This window comes from Neolamprologus multifasciatus, chromosome 6 (genome assembly GCF_963576455.1).
Source record: "Neolamprologus multifasciatus chromosome 6, fNeoMul1.2, whole genome shotgun sequence".
NCBI classification, from domain to species: domain Eukaryota; kingdom Metazoa; phylum Chordata; class Actinopteri; order Cichliformes; family Cichlidae; genus Neolamprologus; species Neolamprologus multifasciatus.
Window position 1 is genome coordinate 24,712,337 of NC_140444.1, and position 21,015 is coordinate 24,733,351.

Below are 21,015 nucleotides of genomic sequence, written 5' to 3' on the forward strand. Positions count from 1 at the left end.
ACATATTAAAATTCACGGTTGCTTTATAAAAGGTGTGAACCATTCTAATGGGATTATAGTACACATTATTCACCCACACAAAAAAAACACGTTAATACTGTTTTCTGCACAAGATGAAGATGTTTCTTTAGTAAAAATTATTTTAAAGTTGTGCACTTACATTCTAGTGGCACCTTTTCACTTAATGATTTGTAATAGGCTTCTAATGTCTCAAAGTTCTTCTGGTTTATTCTTTCTTGTAGAGAGATATCTCCAAACCTAAGAGCAGAACAGAGTGTAAGATCGGTTAGGGAAAAAATATTTATCCTGATAGGCAGTTTGTGTGAATCCTGGCCAACCCTGTCCCAAACATGGTTCAGTGGGGTGGTCTCTGGATATGGTGTTTGTTACTGGTGTATTTTTTTGTCATAGCCCATTGTACACCAGTGGTGTGAGTTTCAGTTATTATGCAAATGTACTGTTTATAAGGTTGGGGAAATCTGCAGTCAGATGAAAACAAAGAAGTCACTTGGATGAGTGAAAACTCTACATCCAGATGAACAGAGATGCTTCTTCTGTAGAGTTTTGGGCCTCTTGGTGTTGTTGAGCTGGCCAGAGGTTTTAAGGTGTGTCCTGGATGAATGTTGGTTTTGAACATTCCTAGAGTTTTTGGGTATCTCTCTGATAAGTTTATATTTGGTTTTCAGCCTCCCACACTTGCACTAAAATTGAACTTCATATGGAGAGCTCCATTGAAAGGTGATGTTAGGTTCAACTTCAGAAGTCTTGCCTGTTTAATTTCGAATGAAATAACAAGAAAGCAGCCCTCATATGGCCACAGAACTGCTAGTCAGCCAGCTGCTCATATGCTTTCAATCTCTGAAAGTATGTTGGGGTGTTTTTTGTAAAACCCATTAAATCACAGCTGAAAGTCTGCACTTCAACCACACATTAATTGTTTGATTTGTGGTGGTGATGTACAGAGGCAAAATGATCAAAGTCTCCCCCAAAAAAGCATATGCACCTAACTGTATATATGCAGATGTAATGTCCAAAGACCCACTGGATTAGCAGCAAGAGAAAACAAGCTTAAAAACTACCTATAATTTATGCCTAAATTGATTCAGCAAATACACTATCAAACAGACAAATAATTCCTATTTTAAGGTCAATGCGTACAATAAGTCAAAGTTTACATAGGAACCAGAAAGAAGAAACTTCAGAAGATTATGAAAAGGTCCATCAGAGGTTTTATAGAGCGGACACAAATTTTGCTTCCATTTCCTTCAAAACTGTCACGTTTACATGAGAGACCCATAGACCTTACCAAACTTTCCAAAGATCGCAAATCTTTTAGTGCCTCTTGCAAACATGAAGAGCTGACTCGAAGCCAATTAAAACCTACAATGAATCATTTCTACCAAAATAAATTATGTTTTTGATAGAAACTCTCAGCACTCCATGCAGGGGAGCTTCCAGCTACCGGATGGAAAGGCGTCTCTGGCTAGACAATGGAATTCAAAGAGTGCGCAAAGCCAAGATGAATGAAGATGTACCATTACATTTTAGTCATGTGTGTGATTTTTTTGTCCAGGTATATGTTAAAAAAAAACCCATATAAAATTGTATAAAATACAACTTGGAGATACTGTAAGCAGTTGGAACTTGGTTGGATCACTGGGTGAAAGGTCATTGAAGGTAAGGGAGGTGAAAGCATTGAGGAGGCCCGTGGTAAAGGTTCAAAAGGCTCAAAGGTCAAGGAAGAGTACAGCAGGCAGGTTTCTACGCCAAAAATAATGTTGTTATTGTTTATGTAACAGCAGCTATATGTGCTTTTTCTTTAAAGCCATAATCACTATTTATCACGTAGCAGAACTAAAAACAATAAAGGCACTTAGTAAAAAAATGTGAATATGCTATTAGTGGGTTGGATGCCTCCAGCTATAACTAAACAACAATAATCTTTTAGTTATAGCTATAGATTTAAAGCATTTCCTTTAGAAATGAGAATAGGATCTGTGTTTAGATCAGCACATAAACAGTGCTCGTCTTCATGTGCACTGGAGTTGAGCAAAGAATATCCAGGTTACCTTTCTGCTATTGTTTGTTGTTCATTAATCCCCACGTTAAAGAGCACCGGGAATACTCGGAGAAGCTTCCCCTCCTTGATTTCCTCTGGTAAGGTATGGAAAACCAGTTTAGGTAATGGCACTTCTACAGTGAAGTGGTCTCTAAATGCAAAGAGAAAGTGAGAGAGAGAGAAAATGAAGATTAAGACGGTGAAACATCCATCAAAAAAGTAATTTGATACATTTTACCGCATGACAGATGTGATATGTTTGGGAAGTTCTATAACGTGATACCTAAGACAGGCCTGAGCAAGATGTAAAGAGAGAAACTGATGGTGTGTATACAAACCAGAGAGCCAGTGTGCGCGTTTTAGAATTCGTCAAAGAGTGACACGGAAGTGGGAGGTGCCACAGGAGTGTAATATCACACCAGACACAATGTTCAAGGTAAGCAAGAAAAAACAGCTTGACCTGTCAACAGCTGTCCAACACGTGAGCAAACGTTCTCTTCAAAGATGGGAAAGGACATTCGTGATCAGCTGATTTGAACTTTTAAACCAATGTACAAAACTGCTGTGGACTGAAGCCACAGAATATCTGTATCAACAGCTCATCCGTATATGGAGTAAAGTTCACCTGGTTACCAGTTGTATTGTGAAGCTATGCTACCTGCAATACTATTAAATAATTCTTTTCCCCTATGGGAGGTATCTTTGATTAGGCTAAATTTTTCTTTCAAACTTTTCTTGACTGAACTGCACTAAATAAATGCTAAAATGATTTTTAACTTTTTGTCTTACAAGACTGTGTGAAATCATAATCACGTATAACAATTGTTAAAATACAGACTTTGTCATACTCAGTAGTCACTCTCCTTTCCGCCACTTGCACAGTGTGGTGGCAGATTTCTTTTCTCATGTATTAATCACATATTTAATCATATCACATTAGTTATAGTAATATCACTTTCTCACTTTACTATAGTAAGAGCACTCCTGTCACTAGTTTACATGCATGTGGAAAGTTAACACAGTGAGGCCATTGTAATGGGAGACGTTAAACAGATAGTGAGACTCCTTCTGCTTATCAGGGATGTAAATCCTTCGGTGACGGCCAAGCAGAAAACAAGGTCATAATTCTCTCTGTGAGGGAGAAGGTATAGCTGCGCCCCCCGTGGGAGGGGCCAACATGTAAGAGTTTGTGGAATGTTCTTGTCTGTGTCTCTGTATATAAGATGTAAGGGCGGTGGCCACAATTCAGAGATGGTCCTGGTGTTTCACTGGGATGTTCTCTCCACATTGCAGTGTGTTTATTAAACCCACTTCAAATCAAGCTCACTGGGTGTGTTGCAGGTTATTGTTAAATTTTCCACGACAACAGTTAACTACTACTTGACACAGTTCCACACTTGTTTTATCTTCTAATACAAGGATAATAAAAATAATACACACATGCATGTGTATTTTTTTTTTTAAAAAAAACATCAAATAACAATTCAAATAATAATTACATTATATCTCAGTGACTCTGCATTTATTGAATGCTAGCTACTTTTGACAACATCAAAGTCCAGATATGAAGAGGAAAGTTTCCACCTGCGAATGAGCCACAGTGAACAGACACTTGTCTAAGTGAAAACGTCTGGAATTCAGCCCACTTGTAATTATGCTGTGCCATCCTAAGACTTTTTAAAGTAATCAATTTTAGCTGCTTTTGGTGCTGAAATTAACAACATGTGCACTAGACAGGAAATAATGGTTTTACAAGTGGAGGCTGTTGACATTTTTTTCCCTTCTAGTTTTCCTGACTGTTTTTCACTAATAGATACACAATTACATTAGGAGAGGTGTGCAGGGGGGAACAGGATAAGCACTGCCCATAGCCTACAAATGACGTCCAGTAGGCCACTGATGTGAATGTCTGACAAAAACATCAGAGACAGACTTCATGAGGTTGGCCTGAGGGTCCAGCATCCTTAGTGGATCGTGTGCTCTGTGCCCGGCACCGTGGAGCATGATTGGCATTTGCCATAGAGTAGAATACCAGAGTTGGCAGGTCCACCACTGGACCTGCCTGTGTCCTGTGCTTTTCACAAATGAGAGCAGGTTCCCCCTGAGCACATGTCACGGACATGAAAGGGTCGGTAGAAGCCGTGGAGAACGTTATGCTCCCTGTAACATCATTCAGCATCACTGGTTTGATGGTGGGTCAGTGAGGCATATCCATGGAGGGATGCAGAGACCTCTAGTAAGGCTAGGCAATTTCACCCTGACTGCTATTAGGTATCGGGATGAACCTGCCGGTGCAGTGGGTCCTGGGTTCCTCTTGGTACACAGCAATACCCTTGAATATGTACCCTAGAGTATGCAGGTGATTCCTGGGGCTGAGATCCTAAGCCAACCAGACATAGTGGTGATTGACAAGAAGCAGAGGACCACAGTTACGATACAGTGACAGTCCCAGTAGACAGCAACATCAGGAGCAAGGTAAACAAGAAAATCAAGCTTAAGTTTTTATTTTTTCACAACACAAAGGAAAAGCACATATGATGACCTACACTAAAGTGATACAAACAAGAAAAAAACCTGCTCCGATATTTTTTATGCTGCAGATCTGTGTTGGAGCTGGTGTGAGAGGTGTCCTGGATGTTTTGCATAAGTGCGCCAATTGTATCCTTAGTGAAACACAATGCAAGAGAAAACAACACTGTTTTGTAATGGCTGGCTTCCATTATAACAAAGTCCCTGTGTATTGTCCACCAGTTTTCATTGAAAACAGAGTATGAATCCCCCTACTTTTGAAATATATGGACATTTCCCTTCTTTAAACTTAGATTTCCTCTATAAACAAAGAAACTCTCTCAAGCCAAAAACATTACTTTCTATGTTTGTATATCTCAATAAAACAAGTATAACTTGATTTGATGCTGATTTTATGATCTCAGAGGTATATTAGAAACCATTAGAGGTGACCACATGTGCCGCAAATAAGTGTTTGGCCCGATTTCCTTCCTATAATTGGACTTGAGCAAGAAAACAAAGAAAATAACAAGGTCTCACCGTCGGCCACAAACTAAAGGCTGAAGGTCACTGACGTCATCGGACTTGGCCTCTGTAATCTTGAACATGACTCTCTGCAGGTCTGAGATCCCCACTTCCATGTCTTCCAGCATCCCGAACTCTTCACCTGTAGCGGCCACAGAAAACAAGCTCGACAGTGATGTCAGTCGTTCTCGTTGCATGCATACACACAACAGGGCAAGTTTAGCTCATATAACAAAGAACATAACTGAGAAACCTCCCTCCCTTGTATTTATTCAACTCTTACTGTTACTTACTGTTCTCTTTATTTCTATGACAAACATTAACAGGAGATACACCATTTTCCAGGTCACAATTAAAGGATGAAGAAATATGGGTGTTGGTAATGAAGGCATTTAGCCAAAAACAACACTGCAGTGACTCACCTTGCCTCACCTTGCTATGTACTACAGCTTAATCATTCACCTTCCTAGTCTGACTTGCTTAAACGTGCTGGGATTTACTTGACAGCAAACACAAACAGTAAAATTCAATGTAGGTCGTGAGGTCACCGGCGTGATTTCACTCACTGTAGGTGCTGAGCAGGCTCTCAAACTGAGCAACCAGGCCAACGAGGTGAAGCTGCCTCAGGAAGCCTTTGTCCTGCATTCCCGCGTACAACCGCATGACGAAACCACAGGCCAAGGCTGCCAGCTGTTTAACACACAAACACACAAACACTAAGACATTTTCAAACAAGCAACTATGCAGCAAACACTAAACGGTGAACCAAGAATACACTGGGTCCAAAATACTGCGATTCAGCTCAATTATAAAGGATCAGAACCTGCAGCCACTTTCACACCACAACAAATGTGTTACTTGAATCCATGTTACTCCTTTTATTTACTTGCTCATGCTCATTTAATGTTGATGTATACAGCAGAGACATGTGAATGAGTCCTACTCAGCCCTTTAAATATAAAACACAGTTCAGAGCCTAACAAATACATGACTCCACACCCTGAGTTCTACAGTATGCAAACATGAAGTAATATACAACATTTTATATTGTTTGCACTGATTATGCTGTACTTTGGACCACGAGGGAAAAAAATTAGATGACAAAATCCTTTACAGCTCAAGCTGCTATTGCATAATGCAGTGAATGGGCAGCAGATTTATGATTCATTCATGAGAAGAGAAAGTATCGACAAATAGTACTATCTTAAAAGAAAAAGAAAAAAGAAAAAATCTTTAAGATTAAATTCAGATGAAGAGAAGCTCCATGCTCTGGAGGACTCCTAAAGAGTTGTTTATTATGCCAGTGCAGCCACCTACTGCCTGACTGAAGACTATGTCTCGCCTCTGCTGGAGCAGGAAGCCCTGTGGAATGCTGCAGGCTGCCTCCTGCAGGAGCACAAAGGTCATGGCTCTCTTCGCCTTCTCCACCACCTCCATCACGCAGTCCTTTAACCGGGTCACCAGAGGACACAACTGCTCCCTCCAGTCACCTGTGAAAAAGAGATGCAATGGGGAAGATCTTAATCACAGCAAGCGATTTCTCTGCGAGGTCAAGCACTGTATGTTGCAGTGTGAGGTGGAAGGCCCCACACAAAAATGCAACTTGGTTTGAAACACTGAAAAGGCGGCAGCAAGGCACAAAATTAATGAACCCCTCGGAGTACGCCAGCTTGCACATCTCAAATTATAGACCGCATGTGTGTCCTGCTGCCTTTAGGCAGATGCAGAAATTTAATAGAGGAATTTTTCATGCAGACTAAAAAGTTTTAGACAGCAGATACTGTAAGAATCATCCATTCATTTAAAAATCAGAGTGAAAGGCTTTGAGAAAGTCCCACATTTTGAATTGAAGAAAAAAAGTGTAGGTTTATCTTATATGCATTGATCAGTTTTACTGTGGTCTGTTTACTTTAAATCCAATTATTCTTCCTAAACTGGCAACTTGGTGATTTTTCTTACTATTTCCATCTGTTTCTGGCTGATTTGAACATAAAAATATCTCAGCGAGCAATAAAATTATTATTATCTCTGTTTTTTTAAAAGGCACATGAAAATTAGGGTAAAAAATTGGTAAATTAAAAAAGAAATCCTTACGCTAAACTGTATCGTGTTGAAGGCCTCATTCACAAACAGTGCGCATAGAAGATTTAGCTTGTTGTTTGTATGCTACGATCAAATGATGAAGAACAACCTCATTCTTACAAAACATTTTACACTTTTCCAAAACACCATGAGCCAAAGTTTCTGAGAATTAGAATTAAAGGCCTATAATAAATAAATAAATAATATAATTCATTAAATATGACCTACTGGCTGTCAACCCCTCACAGTCTTAATTCTTAGCATCATCCCATCGATGCTGGAGAACCTGGATGTTTTTTTAATAACTGCCCTGTGTTACTCATCCTGGGCTGACAGATCAGGTGTTACTGCACCACCTGCTTGTAAACCATGAACTGAAATCGTGCGTCTTTCCTGATTTCCTCCTTGGACACTATTGTTTCAGTTTCTACAGTTGAACTTTCTCTTCTCTCATTTAAGTCATCACCTCACCTTCCGCCTGTAATTCTCTGTTGGGGTTTCAGAGTTGCAGTTAATATTCATATACAATATTTACAGTCATGGCACAAAAATAATATGTACTCTTTCAAATATGAGGTTGTACTCGTACATAATAAAAATAAGACTTTTAGACTTTACCAGATTTTCAGATTTGGTAAATCGCAACTGAGACCAACAGTAACACCTGACACTTTTTATTTTTTTAAGAAAAACTAAGTCTAAACCAGAATCTGTGTGAAAAGTACAACCCATTATTCAGGTTGTAGATCCACATTTAGTAGCAAAATTTGGAAGTAATCTTTTTATGAATGATTTTATTGGTCAGAACTTTGAAACACTTTTGTACAACATTGCAAAATTCATGTACAGCTCTCTGGTGGTCCTACCACAGCATCTCAGGCTGAGGTCTGGAATTTGACTGGACCAGTGTAACATGCGACATGTAACAACGAGATGTAGCTCGTGGGTTTCTCTGAGCACTGCTCGGTGTGGCAACGGTCTCGCATGTTTCCCACTTGTGAATAACCTTTGTCACTGTCGTTGTCAGGCTTTATAACCCTTCCCAGCCTTATGAGAAGTAACAAATTGCTTCTGTAAGATCATTTTAAGGATTGTGTTGCCACACCTGAATGCTCCAGACCACGTGCTGCTATTACAGCACGTGGTCCGATTCAGCTCAATTTTAAAGGCTCGACCCGATATCAAATTTTTTTTTTATCATGTCCTGTTACAAAAAAAACTTAGAATTTAAAGAGGGTGTATTTTCTTTTAATCATTACTGTAAATGTGAAGTATTGTGAGATATCGCCACAATTTTCCTGTCTACACCAGACTTGTTGAGCTTTGATAACAACAAATAACTCAGGGGCTCGACTTTAACAAATAAAGTCGAGCCCCTGAGTGGCCACCAGGGGGCAGTGTTGGTTAAGCAGTGCTCAAGATGAGTTTTCCAACCATACCATATATTCTTTCTGAGCTTCAACATATTGAAAAGTTCTCAGGAGGGAAGAGTGAATCATTGCGGACAAACAGACATGCACACAGTTTGATATGTACAGCATATCAAGCTTGCCCTTGCCCTGTCACATTCGTCTTATCTCATTCTGCAAATACTGCCTCTGCACAGAGGAGGAAACAGAACTCCAGCTGTCATCTCTTCACTGGCCCACCTGTCCAAACATGCAAACCCCCGTAGTGCCATTAAAAGCCCAGGATTCACAAAAGAGATAAAGCTTCTCTCATTATTCCTTCCATGTTTGTATTTTGACAAGCAGATGACCACTTTCTCTGAGCCTGTCTTAATAAAGGTGCTCTGAGGATTGAGCTTATCTTTCAGAATGAACACTGGGGCTGATGGCCTTGTTTTCACCTGCTGGCTCACAAAGACACAATGACACAAAATGATACAAATGCACCAATGCCTCCACAGCATGTGTGTGTGACTGACACACACACACACACACACACACACACACACACACACACACACACACACACACACACACACACACACAGAGCCTCTCCTTGTCACCTGGTCAGTCTAATGCCACTGCTCTGTGGCTCTGTATGCCAACTGGCAGCTGCAGCAGTCTGGGCGCTTGTCTGAACACAAGCTTGAGGCAGGATTTCATTGGACGTAAGGGAAGACTGGGCAGCTTGTGGTCAACAGTGAATGGCTCTGCATACGAAATTTAGCTTTCATCCACTTCTCTGGCAACAATATGAGTTTCTCATTTGCCAGTGCTTGAACAACAGGGAGTCTGCAAAGCTGGAACTCTTTTCGATTCCAGCTTAAGATACTCTGAAAATATGATGAACTACTCAATGTTATTTCTTCCCCACAGTAAAAAACTATGTACGAACGCTTAAAAATGTTTTTTTTTGGGCTCAGGAGCACTTCTTAGCATTAAAAGGACTGCTGTTTAGTGACGGGAGCATAAATGGAAGGCACATTACAATACAGTGGTATCACCACATGTTGCCTGTGACAGTGATGGATCGGTTAATGCATATTCTGCATTATAATTTGCATGAGGAAAATCACCAATGAGCAGTGTTGGGACTAACGCGTTATTAAGTAACGCGTTACAGTAACTACGTTACTATTGTGGTAACGAGCACGGTAACTAGTTATTATGCCAAAACCGGGAACGCGTTAGTCGTTACTGGGATTTAGATAGGCTCGTTATTTGTTACTTCGTGTGGTGGCTATCGCAGAGCTCCCACAGATTCAATAACATTAGCAAGTGGTGGAAGCCAGCAGGTGGATGAAGGAAAAGGGAGGCAAGAGGAGAGACCCGAAGCGGCCGCTGGTCCGAGAGTGTCAGGTGAACTGAACTTCAGGTAAGAAGTTATGACCTGCAGTCCATCTGGGTCAGATATAAACCAAGTTTAGGTGGAGTTTATTTTCGTTTTTCTGACTTTTTTGTACTGTGTGCTAGCTAGCATGACGGAGTTTCTATACAGCTGGGTGGGTGCTATGTTACTGATGTTGAACTTTATTTTGTTCATTTTGTTTGTAACTAAGTTACTAATTTAAAGTAACTTACCCAACACTGCCAATGAGGCATTGGATTACCTGTTTAACTGAAGAGAAAAACAAAAATGTACAGACTGAAAAAAATGTGATGCTTCTGCTAAAGAAAACTTACGAACAAAATAATAACAAAAGAAAGTTAAATTAGCTGCAGTGTTATGGTAGAAATGTCAACTTTAAACATTCACATGGCATATAGCAGGAACTCCATGTATGCAGGAATGTAGATGATCAAGATGACCTGCTGAAGCTCAAACTGAGCATCAGAATGAGGAGGAAAGGTGATTTAAGTGATTTTGAAAGCGGCATGGTTCTGGTGCTTGTTGGGCTTGTATGAATTTTTCAGAAACTACTGGTGTTTTCCCACACAGCCATCTCTAGGGTTTGTACACAATTGTTCAAAAAAGAAAATATCTGGGCGAAAATGCCCTCGTTGATGCCAGAGTTCAGAGGAGAGTGGACAGACTGCTTCAGGCTGAGGCAACAGTACCTCAAATAACCATTCATAACAACCACTGTGTGTAGGTATGCATTTCAGAAGGTACAAAACTCTGAACCAGGGTATACAGCTGCAGAAGACCACACTGTGTGCCACTACTGTCAGCTACGCAGGCCAAGGCTACTATTCAGACTGGCTCACCAAAACTGGAAAACAGAAGACTGGAAACACGTTGCCTGGTCTGGCGAATCTCAAGCATTGATCTATCTTGCCCTGTATCAATGGTTTCAAGCTTGTGGTGGTGTAATAGTGTGAGGGACGTTTACTTTGTACACTTTGGGCCCCTTAGGGCCAAGTGAGCATTATTTGAGCACCATAGCATACCTGAATATACATCCATCCCACAGTGTACCCATCTTCTGATGGATGGTTCCAGCACAATAACGAGCCATGTCACAAAGCTCAAATCATGTCAAACCAGTTTGCTGAATATGACAGTGAGGTCACTGTACTCAGATGACCTCCACAGTCACGAGATCTCAATCCAACAGAGCACATCTGGGATGTGGTGGAACTGGAGATGTGCATCATGTCGTGTAGCGGCTGTCAGTATGGACCTAAATCTCTGAGGAATGTTTCCAGCACCTTGTTGACTCTGTTTTACAAAGATTTAAGGAAGCTGCTACTGCAAGCTGTAGCTAATGAAATAGACAGTGACGGTACATCAATATATACACACACACAGACAAACAGAGGTGGTAACCTACAACATAGATGAAGGAACTGTGATCAAACTGTAGTGTAGTATTGCTGGTTTGTAATCACGACCGCGGCCAGATCTGAATCCTAACGAGCAAAACATCACTGTATCATCAGCCAAATAAAGTTTTACTTTTGACTGACACAGCAATTATTTGGCCTGTCTAAGACTGTAAACGATGGGCTAAACAAACTGAAAATGTAATTTACCAGGATTGTGGGAGGTGATGACATCAGCTAGCTGATGTTCTGGGACTGGATCCTGCTTGGTGTTGTCTTCTTCCTGGAGTTTATCCACCATTGCGATTACACAGTTGAGACACTTGGCCACATTTGCCCACAGTCTGTCCTGAAAGAGCCAAATGCACAATCAGCAGTCAGATCAGTTGCGCTGATTACATCTGTGTCTTACTCACACTGTCTACCTTTGAGACTGTGAGGCAGAGCGAAAGGTTTTTATTTTATTTTGTTTGCACAGTCCAAACTCCGAAAAGCCGAAAGGTCAAAAGGAAACGTCTGAAAGGATATTCTGAGATTACTTTTAACGCGTTTCCATTGTTTCAAGCTTTCTCTTTCTTCTCCTGAGCTCCTGCAGGTTACTGATGTATTGACACTTTTTCTCTGTGGATGTGTGTGTTGAAGGGGGGTGGGGGAATACATATTTTGGATATTTTCTTCTTAAAAATATGGGTTGAACACGTTATAATGGCGGGAGATAATTAGGCATTGGTGTGGAGAAATCACGATGAACTCCTGCTGTCAGTGTGGCAGATGCTGTCCTCACATACAAAGAAAACTAACAGCCATAGACACGTCCATGAAAAGAAGCGAGATGGCTTAAATTCACTGACAAGGATACCGCGTAATTATCTTCCGCAGTCAGTTTGTCATGATGAAATATTTAAACCCCCTTTGAGAAAAGAATCCACTTAAAAGACTAATGTTTGGTATGCATCTAATTTTGTGAGTAATTATTTGCCATAGCAGATCTCTAATACAGTAATAGTTTTTGGCTTCCCCCTGTGTGCGCTCTACTGTAAGAAGCACCAGGGAAAACATCAGTTTTCAAAACACACTGGTTTAAAATAAAAATGATAACTCAATCACAATTTTTAAATGTTTCTAAATGACTTAGAAAAGCAGTCGGGCGTACCCATTCCTCCTCATCGTACTCTTTATGGTGGGGTATGGTGTCTTGGTGCTTCAGTGACAAAGGCTCTCCTCCAGCAGTTGTTTGGGTTCCTTCCACATTATTACACACCACTGTGGTCTCAGTGACCGACGTCGGTGGACTGTGGCCTGGAAGTCCCTGAATCGGGTTCTGATTCTGGTCATTGGTCTGGTTTGTGTGGCCTTGGTGTTGGCTCTGCGCCCGAGTCGACTTCTGGTTCTTGGAAACGTAGCCTGGCTGCGCTGCATGCAGCGCTAGGAGTGCACTCTTGACCAATTCATCCTTAAGTGTGTGAACAAATTGTTCTGTCTGCAAGAAGAAAAGAGAGACAGATAGGAGGGAAAAAAAGATAAGACACTGAAAGTTACTGTTGGATAGGACAACAAATACAAATTTAAGTGCTGAAAAAGCAAAAGTGACAGAGTAAGTGAGCGGGATATAGAGAGACTGTCACGCTGCCGAGGGAGAACGGGTCGAAGAAAACACTGGTGGAGGCGAACTTGGAAGCAAGTAACTATTTTACAGAGGAAGTGAAAAGAAATAAGCAAAATGAACCCTCTCCTTCACCATAAAGGAGGTGCTCTCCATTACTGCAGCGCAGTCAGTAAGCCAAAAGAAAAGAAAAAAAGAAAAGAAACAAAGAACAAACAATTCAATTACTCCTCCTCCAGCCTGCTGCTCCGTGGAGCACACCTCCTTTGATCTTAAATTCACCAGCTACTGTAAGTTGATGATGATCCCGGTACCAAGGAGTCTTACGCCTGCCGCCGCTGCTGCGTAAAAAATGATAAGGGCTCTCGAGAGTAATTGAGTTACCACTGCAATAAGCAATTCTATTACCACAGGAAATGCAGTCGAACAAAACACATAAGCCAAGCCCTCCATGAAAAGAAACCTACGAGGTCATTACATACATATATTTTCCACACAAACAGCCCTTTCCTGCTCCTATACCTCTCTTCCGTTGACTGAATAGTGAGATTATTGAAAGTGACAGGAATTATAGAGACTGCTTCGTCAGCAAGGAGGTAGGTAACTATTTAAAAATGTCTTGTCCCAGAAACAGAACTGACAAAAGCTGCATGGATGGAGTGTTTCTGAACTTTCCTCAGCTCGTGACCCATTTAAAATACGGCAGTGCCAGCTTGTTGATTTGTTAAGGCGAACATCTATTATTCATTGCAGATAACATCAATGTGATCAATATGGGGACACACTGGCCATAATCAGATCACAACAGCCAAAATTTAGGGCCTTCTGATGGATATCCGGGGCCAAGACTTCCTGTTCTGTGCGGCGGTCATTAATCGTGAATGCAGACAGATTCTAAAAAGTGAATTAAAAATCTAAATGGTTGTCGGATGATAGCTGGTGCTTCCAAGATTGCACTTTGGCAAATGTGTTCTCTCCTTTGCTCCTTAATAGATACTGTCTACCTGCAAGTGAAGCCTCTTTAAATGTGATCAAACCTGGATGACAATGCAACACCACAAAGGTCATTTGCAGTGCCAACAATCTTTATTCCTTGGCAACAGATTCTTCATAATAATATACATTTATAAAGATAATATAATGCAAGTAAAAGGCATTCTCATTTTTTGCTTTTATTCCTCCGTGGGTAATTTTAAGCTACTTTTTTCTCCCTCTTGGTTTTTTTGTCACTTATATTTTACCATGCAATCAAACCCCCATGAGTTTAAAGTCATCACACTTCACCAGTTATCTTTCTCCTTGTCCTTCTTAAGCCAATCAGTAACAACATCATGTACAGGGAGATGCAACCAAGGCCAAAATGATTCTGTTTTTTGGGGGTCAACTAACATGTTAATAGCCACTATTATTATTAAAAGCCAAATGGCTGCTCTCTGGGACTTCCAGTGTTAATTCACATTCTCTCAAACTGATCGAGTCACTCTTCTAATGATCTTTGGTATAATAAAGTATACATAAATATAATCATTAATAATACAGTTGTTGCTTCTGTTGATTTTTCAATACTCATCAATATGAATGAGCAGAACAAAAAAAGAAGAAAAAAACATCCATCTTAACTTGTATCAGAGGTTTCGGTCATAAGGGACAGCAACACTACTCACAGGCTATATCCCAATTCAAGGTCTGCAGCCCTAAAGTACGCAGCCTTAACGGTCCACAAGGGCCGTGTACTCAAAGAATGCTAAGGCCGGAAGTGCGAGGCTTGTGAAATGGGACGGTCTAGCCTCTGTCGCGCTGCCCAGGTTGCCTAGCAACCATGATACTAACAGCTGGAAACGTTTCATGCAGCTTTGTTTGACAGAAATGAAGGAGAAAATCTTTTGTTCATTTGTTTGTTTCTACATGAGCTTTGATCATTCTCTGTAAGATTAAGGTCAGCTATTGAACGGCGTATATTTTAAAGTAAAGGCTTTAAAACCAAGTTAGTACAAACGTCACTAATGTCACATAACTTTGCCGACATGTGGCCAACAGTAATGTTTTAATGTTCTTCGTTATTAAACATTTGCACATAAATAAGTGACATAATATTCAGTACTTGAAGTTTACTCTTCGGGCGACCCTCATCCGCCGTTTTTTTTTGGCAAAATGATCCACACCCACCGCCGCGCTATGCATTCTGGGATATGTTGGGCCACGAAGTCTACACCGCCACATCCTTAAAATTCAGGGAAATGAAGGACGCATTTGAGGGCCGCATTTCAAGCAGCCTTTGAATTGATACAGTCTTCGTCACGTCGCGGTGACGTAATTGGCCTTAAAATGCGGCCTTTAAGGCTGCAGACCCTGAATTGGGATACAGCCACAGTAGAGTCTGTAATGATTATGATGATGAAATTCTTCTTTTTTTTTTAACTGGTTTGACATTGAGCATCTCTACCAATCACCCAATTATAGTAGAGTACAACCTGTTAGTTTAACTACTACCATCACAGGGGGAGCTTATGATCCATCTCCTATCCCTATTTATCATTGGGTTTGACCATCAAAGTATGCTCCTTTAAGCTGCTCCCTTATTCACCAGGGGTCACCACAGTTGTTGGATCCATGGATTTCATTTGGTCCCGGCTGCCACAACATTCCCAGGAATTTGTGTCTCTTCCTTGACACAGGGATCTTTCACACACTACTCAAATGTGTTAACTATACTATGTAGCCACTATTGTGTGCAACTGTTATTCTTCTTTTGGCTGCTCCCTTTAGGTATCGCCAAAGCAGATCATATGCCTTGGTGTCACCCTATCCGTAACACCCTCCTCTATCACACCAACCCTCTACATGTCCTCCTTCACTACATCCACAAATCCTGTCTGTGGCAGTTCCACCTTCAACATTTGTCCAATGTGTCCACATTCCTTTGCCGCGCCAATGTATTCAATTCTAATCCTGTCCCTGATAATCAAGGAACCCAACGAAAGTCTTGAAATCTTCAACTCTGCCGCCTCCAGGTCAGCATTTGGTGAACGTTTGAGCAGAGAAGCCAAACAACAGCTAGACATAAAACACCACTGTATTTAATTCAAACCCTTAGGGTGGCTGTAGTTCAGGAGGTAGAGCAGGTCATCTACTACTTGGAAGATTAGTGGTTCGATCCCTGTCTGCCAAAGTATCCTGGGGCAAGAGACTGAACCCCAAGTTGCTCTCTGATGTGTTGGTTGAAGCATGAATCTTAGGTGTAGAAGAATTTGCTTGTATGAATGGGTGAGTGAGGGATGCTGTACAAAGTGTTTTGAGTGCTTAAGTAGAAAAGTGCTATAAAAGAACATTTATATATATATATATTCATTTCCCAATGCAAATGCCTTGTATGAATCCAAATGACTTATGAATATACTATACATGAGTCCATTTGGACATTTATGATTTTTTTCTCAGACTAACAAGAATAATTTTTTATTAAATTAAAAAAAACAAATATATTCATCCATAGGTTGGGACATAAGCATATGAAGTCTTATAAGACATTTTCAAAACACTTTTCTATATGAGAAGAAAAAAAGAGCCACATTTGACTAAGTATTGGAAACAATAAGGAGTAACTGGGCAATCAAAATGTAAATTTATATTCAAACTTAACTCTGCTTATCTGACCTCTGTGTTAATTCACAATCTATGCCACCCCATATTATTCATTTCTTGAGATTACAGAGGAAAGCCGCGTACTGTAAAACAATCTAGGTCATATTTGCACTTCATAACCATGAGGTCAGAGAACTAATTTTTTATTCGACTGTGCCAGTGCTCAAACAGTAACTCCCTCTGATGGTGAAATGATATTCTTATACATCCGATGCATTTTTTTTAGGATGAATGTGAATGTGAAGTGCAGTCAAAATGTTAATGATGCACTCAACTGTAAGATCAATATAGATATGTTTTCAAAGTAAAATATCACCAGCGGATCCCTACTGGGCAAAGGAGGAATGCACTGCAGCTTTAACCAAAGCAACTTTGCTCCCCCACATTCAAAACCTATTCCTTAGTGTAACTCTTCAACACCTACCCATTTTAAAGAATCTGAAATGCTCGAAATCCCTCAGGGAGACATTCTGTTTTCTTCAAAATATCTGCTGATGTGATCTTCACTGAGCAGGAGTGCAAGTCTGAAAATGTTTCTGTGCACTCCGGCAAAAAATATAAGTTAGGTTTGATCTAAAGAAGAAGAACTGTGGGAATCTGTTCACCCCGAATGGTTTCAAATGGTTTTACCCTGAAGAATGAGCACAGTTTGGTCGTGATAAAAATAGAAATGTTTCAGTTTATGCAACTTCACTTTAAAGGTGGAAAGAGGCTGAATGAATAGAGCTGGTCAGATTCCAGCAACACAGGGCTGTAAGGACATTTACCCCTGCATTCGTGACCTCCACACACAGCATCATCTGACATAATCATGCATAGACGAGCAAACCTGCGGGTCTTTCCAGGTAACCGTTACAGTGCGGACATATAACTTGCCCAAGGACACAGCTGGAGGAAGGGGGGACATGTTGCAATTGCCTTTTCACTATAATTATCATCAGAGTGAAATTATTATTGTCATCATCATCAACAGAATCATTACCACGTATAGAAAAGCAACAGCACATTGGCCATGTTCAAAACTAATCAGAAAGTGTGTGGCAAAAAGCACTGGAGTAAAATGTTGCACTGGGCCTGGACACAGGTGGTTAGAGCTATGAAGGAAAAGTCATAGGCAGTGCTTCGGTGTAAAACCTTTTCTATGGCAGTGTCATTTTTCCCACATTCCTTTAAAGTGCAACACATGCTCTGTATTCAAGAAACTTTATACTCACAGGAGAAATAGTATATTTTGTCTAATGGACAGAAAATACATTTCATTTTCTTGAAAACAAGAGGATGTTGCCTGTAACAGGGCTGCAAGTAATGATTAGTTTTTATTGTCAAATGATTATGCCAATTATTTTGTTGCAAACTTTGCAGTATTGTTATGAGCGTGACAGTTGAACATGTTGCAATTTAAAAATGAGGCTACTGCTGCTGACGAACCAGGGTGAACAAAACACCGCTATACTGACAAAAGTAGTGGACCACAACTCTAAATCTCTGAATTTAGGTGTTTGCCACAGGTGTATAAAACCAAGAAACCAACCATATTGTTTGCCTTTACAAACATTTGTGAAACAGTGGGTCATTCTAAAGATCTCACAAAATTTGAGTGAGGTAATGTAGAAGGATGCCAACATTGCAACAAGTCAGCTTGTGAAATTTCTTCACTCCTAGATATTCTACAGTCGATTGTAAATGGTTTTACTGCAAAGTGGAAGGGTTTAGGAAGCACAGCAACTCACCCACAAAGTGGCAGACGACCAAAGTTACAGATCACCGAGTGCTGAGACTCGGAGTGGGTAAAAGTCACCAACGCTCTGCTGACTCAGTAACTGCAGAGGTCCACATTTTCTTTGCCATTAACTCAGCACAAACTGTGTGCTGCTGTCCACGGCTGAAGAGTTTGCTTTTACATTTTTTTATTTTATTCGATTTTTTTAAAAAAAATTTTTAGCTTTTAAGCCTTTATTGATATGGGAAAGTAGAGAGAAGACAGGGAAGCTAGAATAGAAACCAGCGGGAAAACACATGATAAATAGTCTTGGAGAGGGTTCAAACCTGCAATAGCTGTATGGGTTGGTGAGGTGAGCTATACCAGCACCCTTCAGGCAACTTTTTAACCACAACAAACATTTATTTCATAGGGCTGCGATTATATAAAACCTTCAGATCTAAATGATTTCACACAAAAAATTATTACAATCTCTACTTTTAAACTGTAACACCATATTTTTCTTTAGTATCTAAGACAATCCCACAGTGCTATTCCATGCAAAGTGTCTGTTTTATCCATAATCTTATCCAGTGTGATTTTTCATTAGTAGCACTTTGTGGTACTAGCTAGCTAGCTGTGACTTCTTCTAAATGTCACATTTATCATCAATACTGTGAAACCTCTTTACTTCATAAGAGATACAGGAAAAATTTTACTACTGCTTTAACTGTAGTCAAACAGCAGATAGAAAGCTACCTCATAAAATCAGGCTCATTTTCTTCCTCATCTCCAGTCTATAACTAATCTAATCTAATCTAAGATAATCTAAGATAAGATAAGTCAAGCTAAGCAAAGAATATATAGTTTCATACATTATATATGGACATGACAGATGTATTTGTAACACTTCTGGAGTCGTTACAGTATACTAGGACCAATTAGGTTCGACTACTAGAGTAGTAATGAGTGTAGCATGTAATAAAATACAATTTCTGAACTCACAAAGTCCCGTTCGGTTATGTTCACAACATCACCAAGGCAAGGACAGGTCGGAAAAACAAAAATATATTCTCTAGAGTACAAAAATGGCTTTATGTAGACTTCTGGCTTGTTTTTACTATTTTTTCACTCATTTAGGCAGCAGCTCTGCAAGGACTGTCTGCATTTCTCCCTCTCCAGCATCAAAAAGAAGGAACAACCCGATTGGGTGTGGCTATCACAGGAGTCACGCTGCAGCGTGCCCTTACACAATAAGAGTCTCAACACATATTTTAGCCATTTTACCTGAATTAACATAAAAACACCATGAATTAGCAAGTTTTTTACCCTTTTAACATGTTTTTAAATACAAATGAAATCCTATACCACGAATTATATCATTGCTGATGTTTTTAATGAATTTTCTAACCATTATGATCTATTTATTGACTATTTATCACCTGTAATATATTTCTTATGACTGTTTTTACTAACAGGCTTTTATTTATTGGCAGTTATGTTAACCAGGGTTACATATTCATCATCTCATGTGGTCAAAAAAGATTATAAACCTTTTCCCAGTAATGTCAAACCATTCCTTTGAGACTTTTGAAAAAAATAAACCAATAAATAAAACAAAATGAGTCAACTTGCTTCTGCAGGTGTCAGCATGTGAAATACTCATATATTGCGTTATCTTCATGATTAAAATGCTTGGAATTTTAAGAGAGTCATGCCACATCAGCTTTTAAACACAGAGGCACATTCTCATCCTCCTGTCACCCTCAGACTCACTCACGTACATGAACAAACACAGCTTGAGATTTTAATCAGAGAGCAGCACTGCTTGTGCTGACCAGGCCAGGCGTTTACTTGGCCAATGTGTGCATGTCTAATCAAGGATGAGAGGAAGTGGTGACAGAGCGAATGTACCAATTAAGCAGGCTGATTGGGCTCTATTCCACTGTGGCAAAAACAATCTCTCCCACAACAGATTGCAATCTGACAGCACCAGATGTAATTCATTAATTATACTGATAAAAACGCCTCAACTCCATAAACCTCCATGCTGCTATTCACTTTTGTTAGTTTGCCGTTTTTATGATGAGTTATGGATTTATTCCTGGGGTTGTCTGTTTAGTATATGCATGTCTCTGTGTGTATGTGTGCTTAATGGTTTCAAAGCAACTGCAGTTTTTAAAGTTATTTTTCTGAATATTGCAGCTTTTGTTTGTGGTGAGCCAACTACCAGTCAGAGATTATCAAAGCTGGTGCAAAGTAACTCTTTGGTGTTTTAACTCCTGTCGGAGGGCAGCCGTTTAATTTGGGTTTACATCAACTTATCACCACATTTAAAGATTAATATATAGGGCTCTCGTTTCTGAGGTAAAAATCATTTGGTAAAAATCAATCACATACCTATGCTTTGTGTACTGCAGCAGCTTGAGGTAAAGAGGAATGAAGAGATAGGTGAGATGGAAGTGAAGGCAAATGAAAGGCTTAAGTGCTGCCTCACCTTGTCAGAAAGGTGCTTGAGTGCATCCCTCAGTCCAGGGGAAGAGTGCTCATGGGCAGCCTGAAGGAGCTGGTCCACTAACCTCGTGATGAGGGGCTGGAGGAGGCTCATGATGTTGAGTACCTCCTGAGCTTTGGCTGTGTGCTCTGGGGAGTAGTAGATACACTGGTAGGCAGTGCTGAAGCT

The 21,015-nt window shown here is 40.2% G+C and overlaps 1 protein-coding gene across 7 annotated transcripts in view; it reads right to left on the reverse strand.

The window, feature by feature from the left end:
* The window catches only part of inpp4b (inositol polyphosphate-4-phosphatase type II B), a 198,115-nt gene that overhangs the window by 11,998 nt on the left and 165,102 nt on the right, over positions 1-21,015 (reverse strand). For all 7 annotated transcript variants that reach the window (XR_014874479.1, XM_085162144.1, XM_085162143.1 and 4 more), the window contains 8 exons: positions 20,830-21,013; positions 12,542-12,868; positions 11,599-11,737; positions 6,410-6,582; positions 5,659-5,782; positions 5,108-5,234; positions 2,070-2,210; positions 161-258 (listed from right to left, as the gene is read on the reverse strand). Coding sequence is in view for 6 of the 7 variants with exons in the window: in XM_085162144.1 (XP_085018270.1) it covers positions 161-258; positions 2,070-2,210; positions 5,108-5,234; positions 5,659-5,782; positions 6,410-6,582; positions 11,599-11,737; positions 12,542-12,868; positions 20,830-21,013 (1,313 nt within the window). In the remaining variant the exon portion in view is untranslated. The remainder of the gene's footprint in view (positions 1-160; positions 259-2,069; positions 2,211-5,107; positions 5,235-5,658; positions 5,783-6,409; positions 6,583-11,598; positions 11,738-12,541; positions 12,869-20,829; positions 21,014-21,015) is intronic.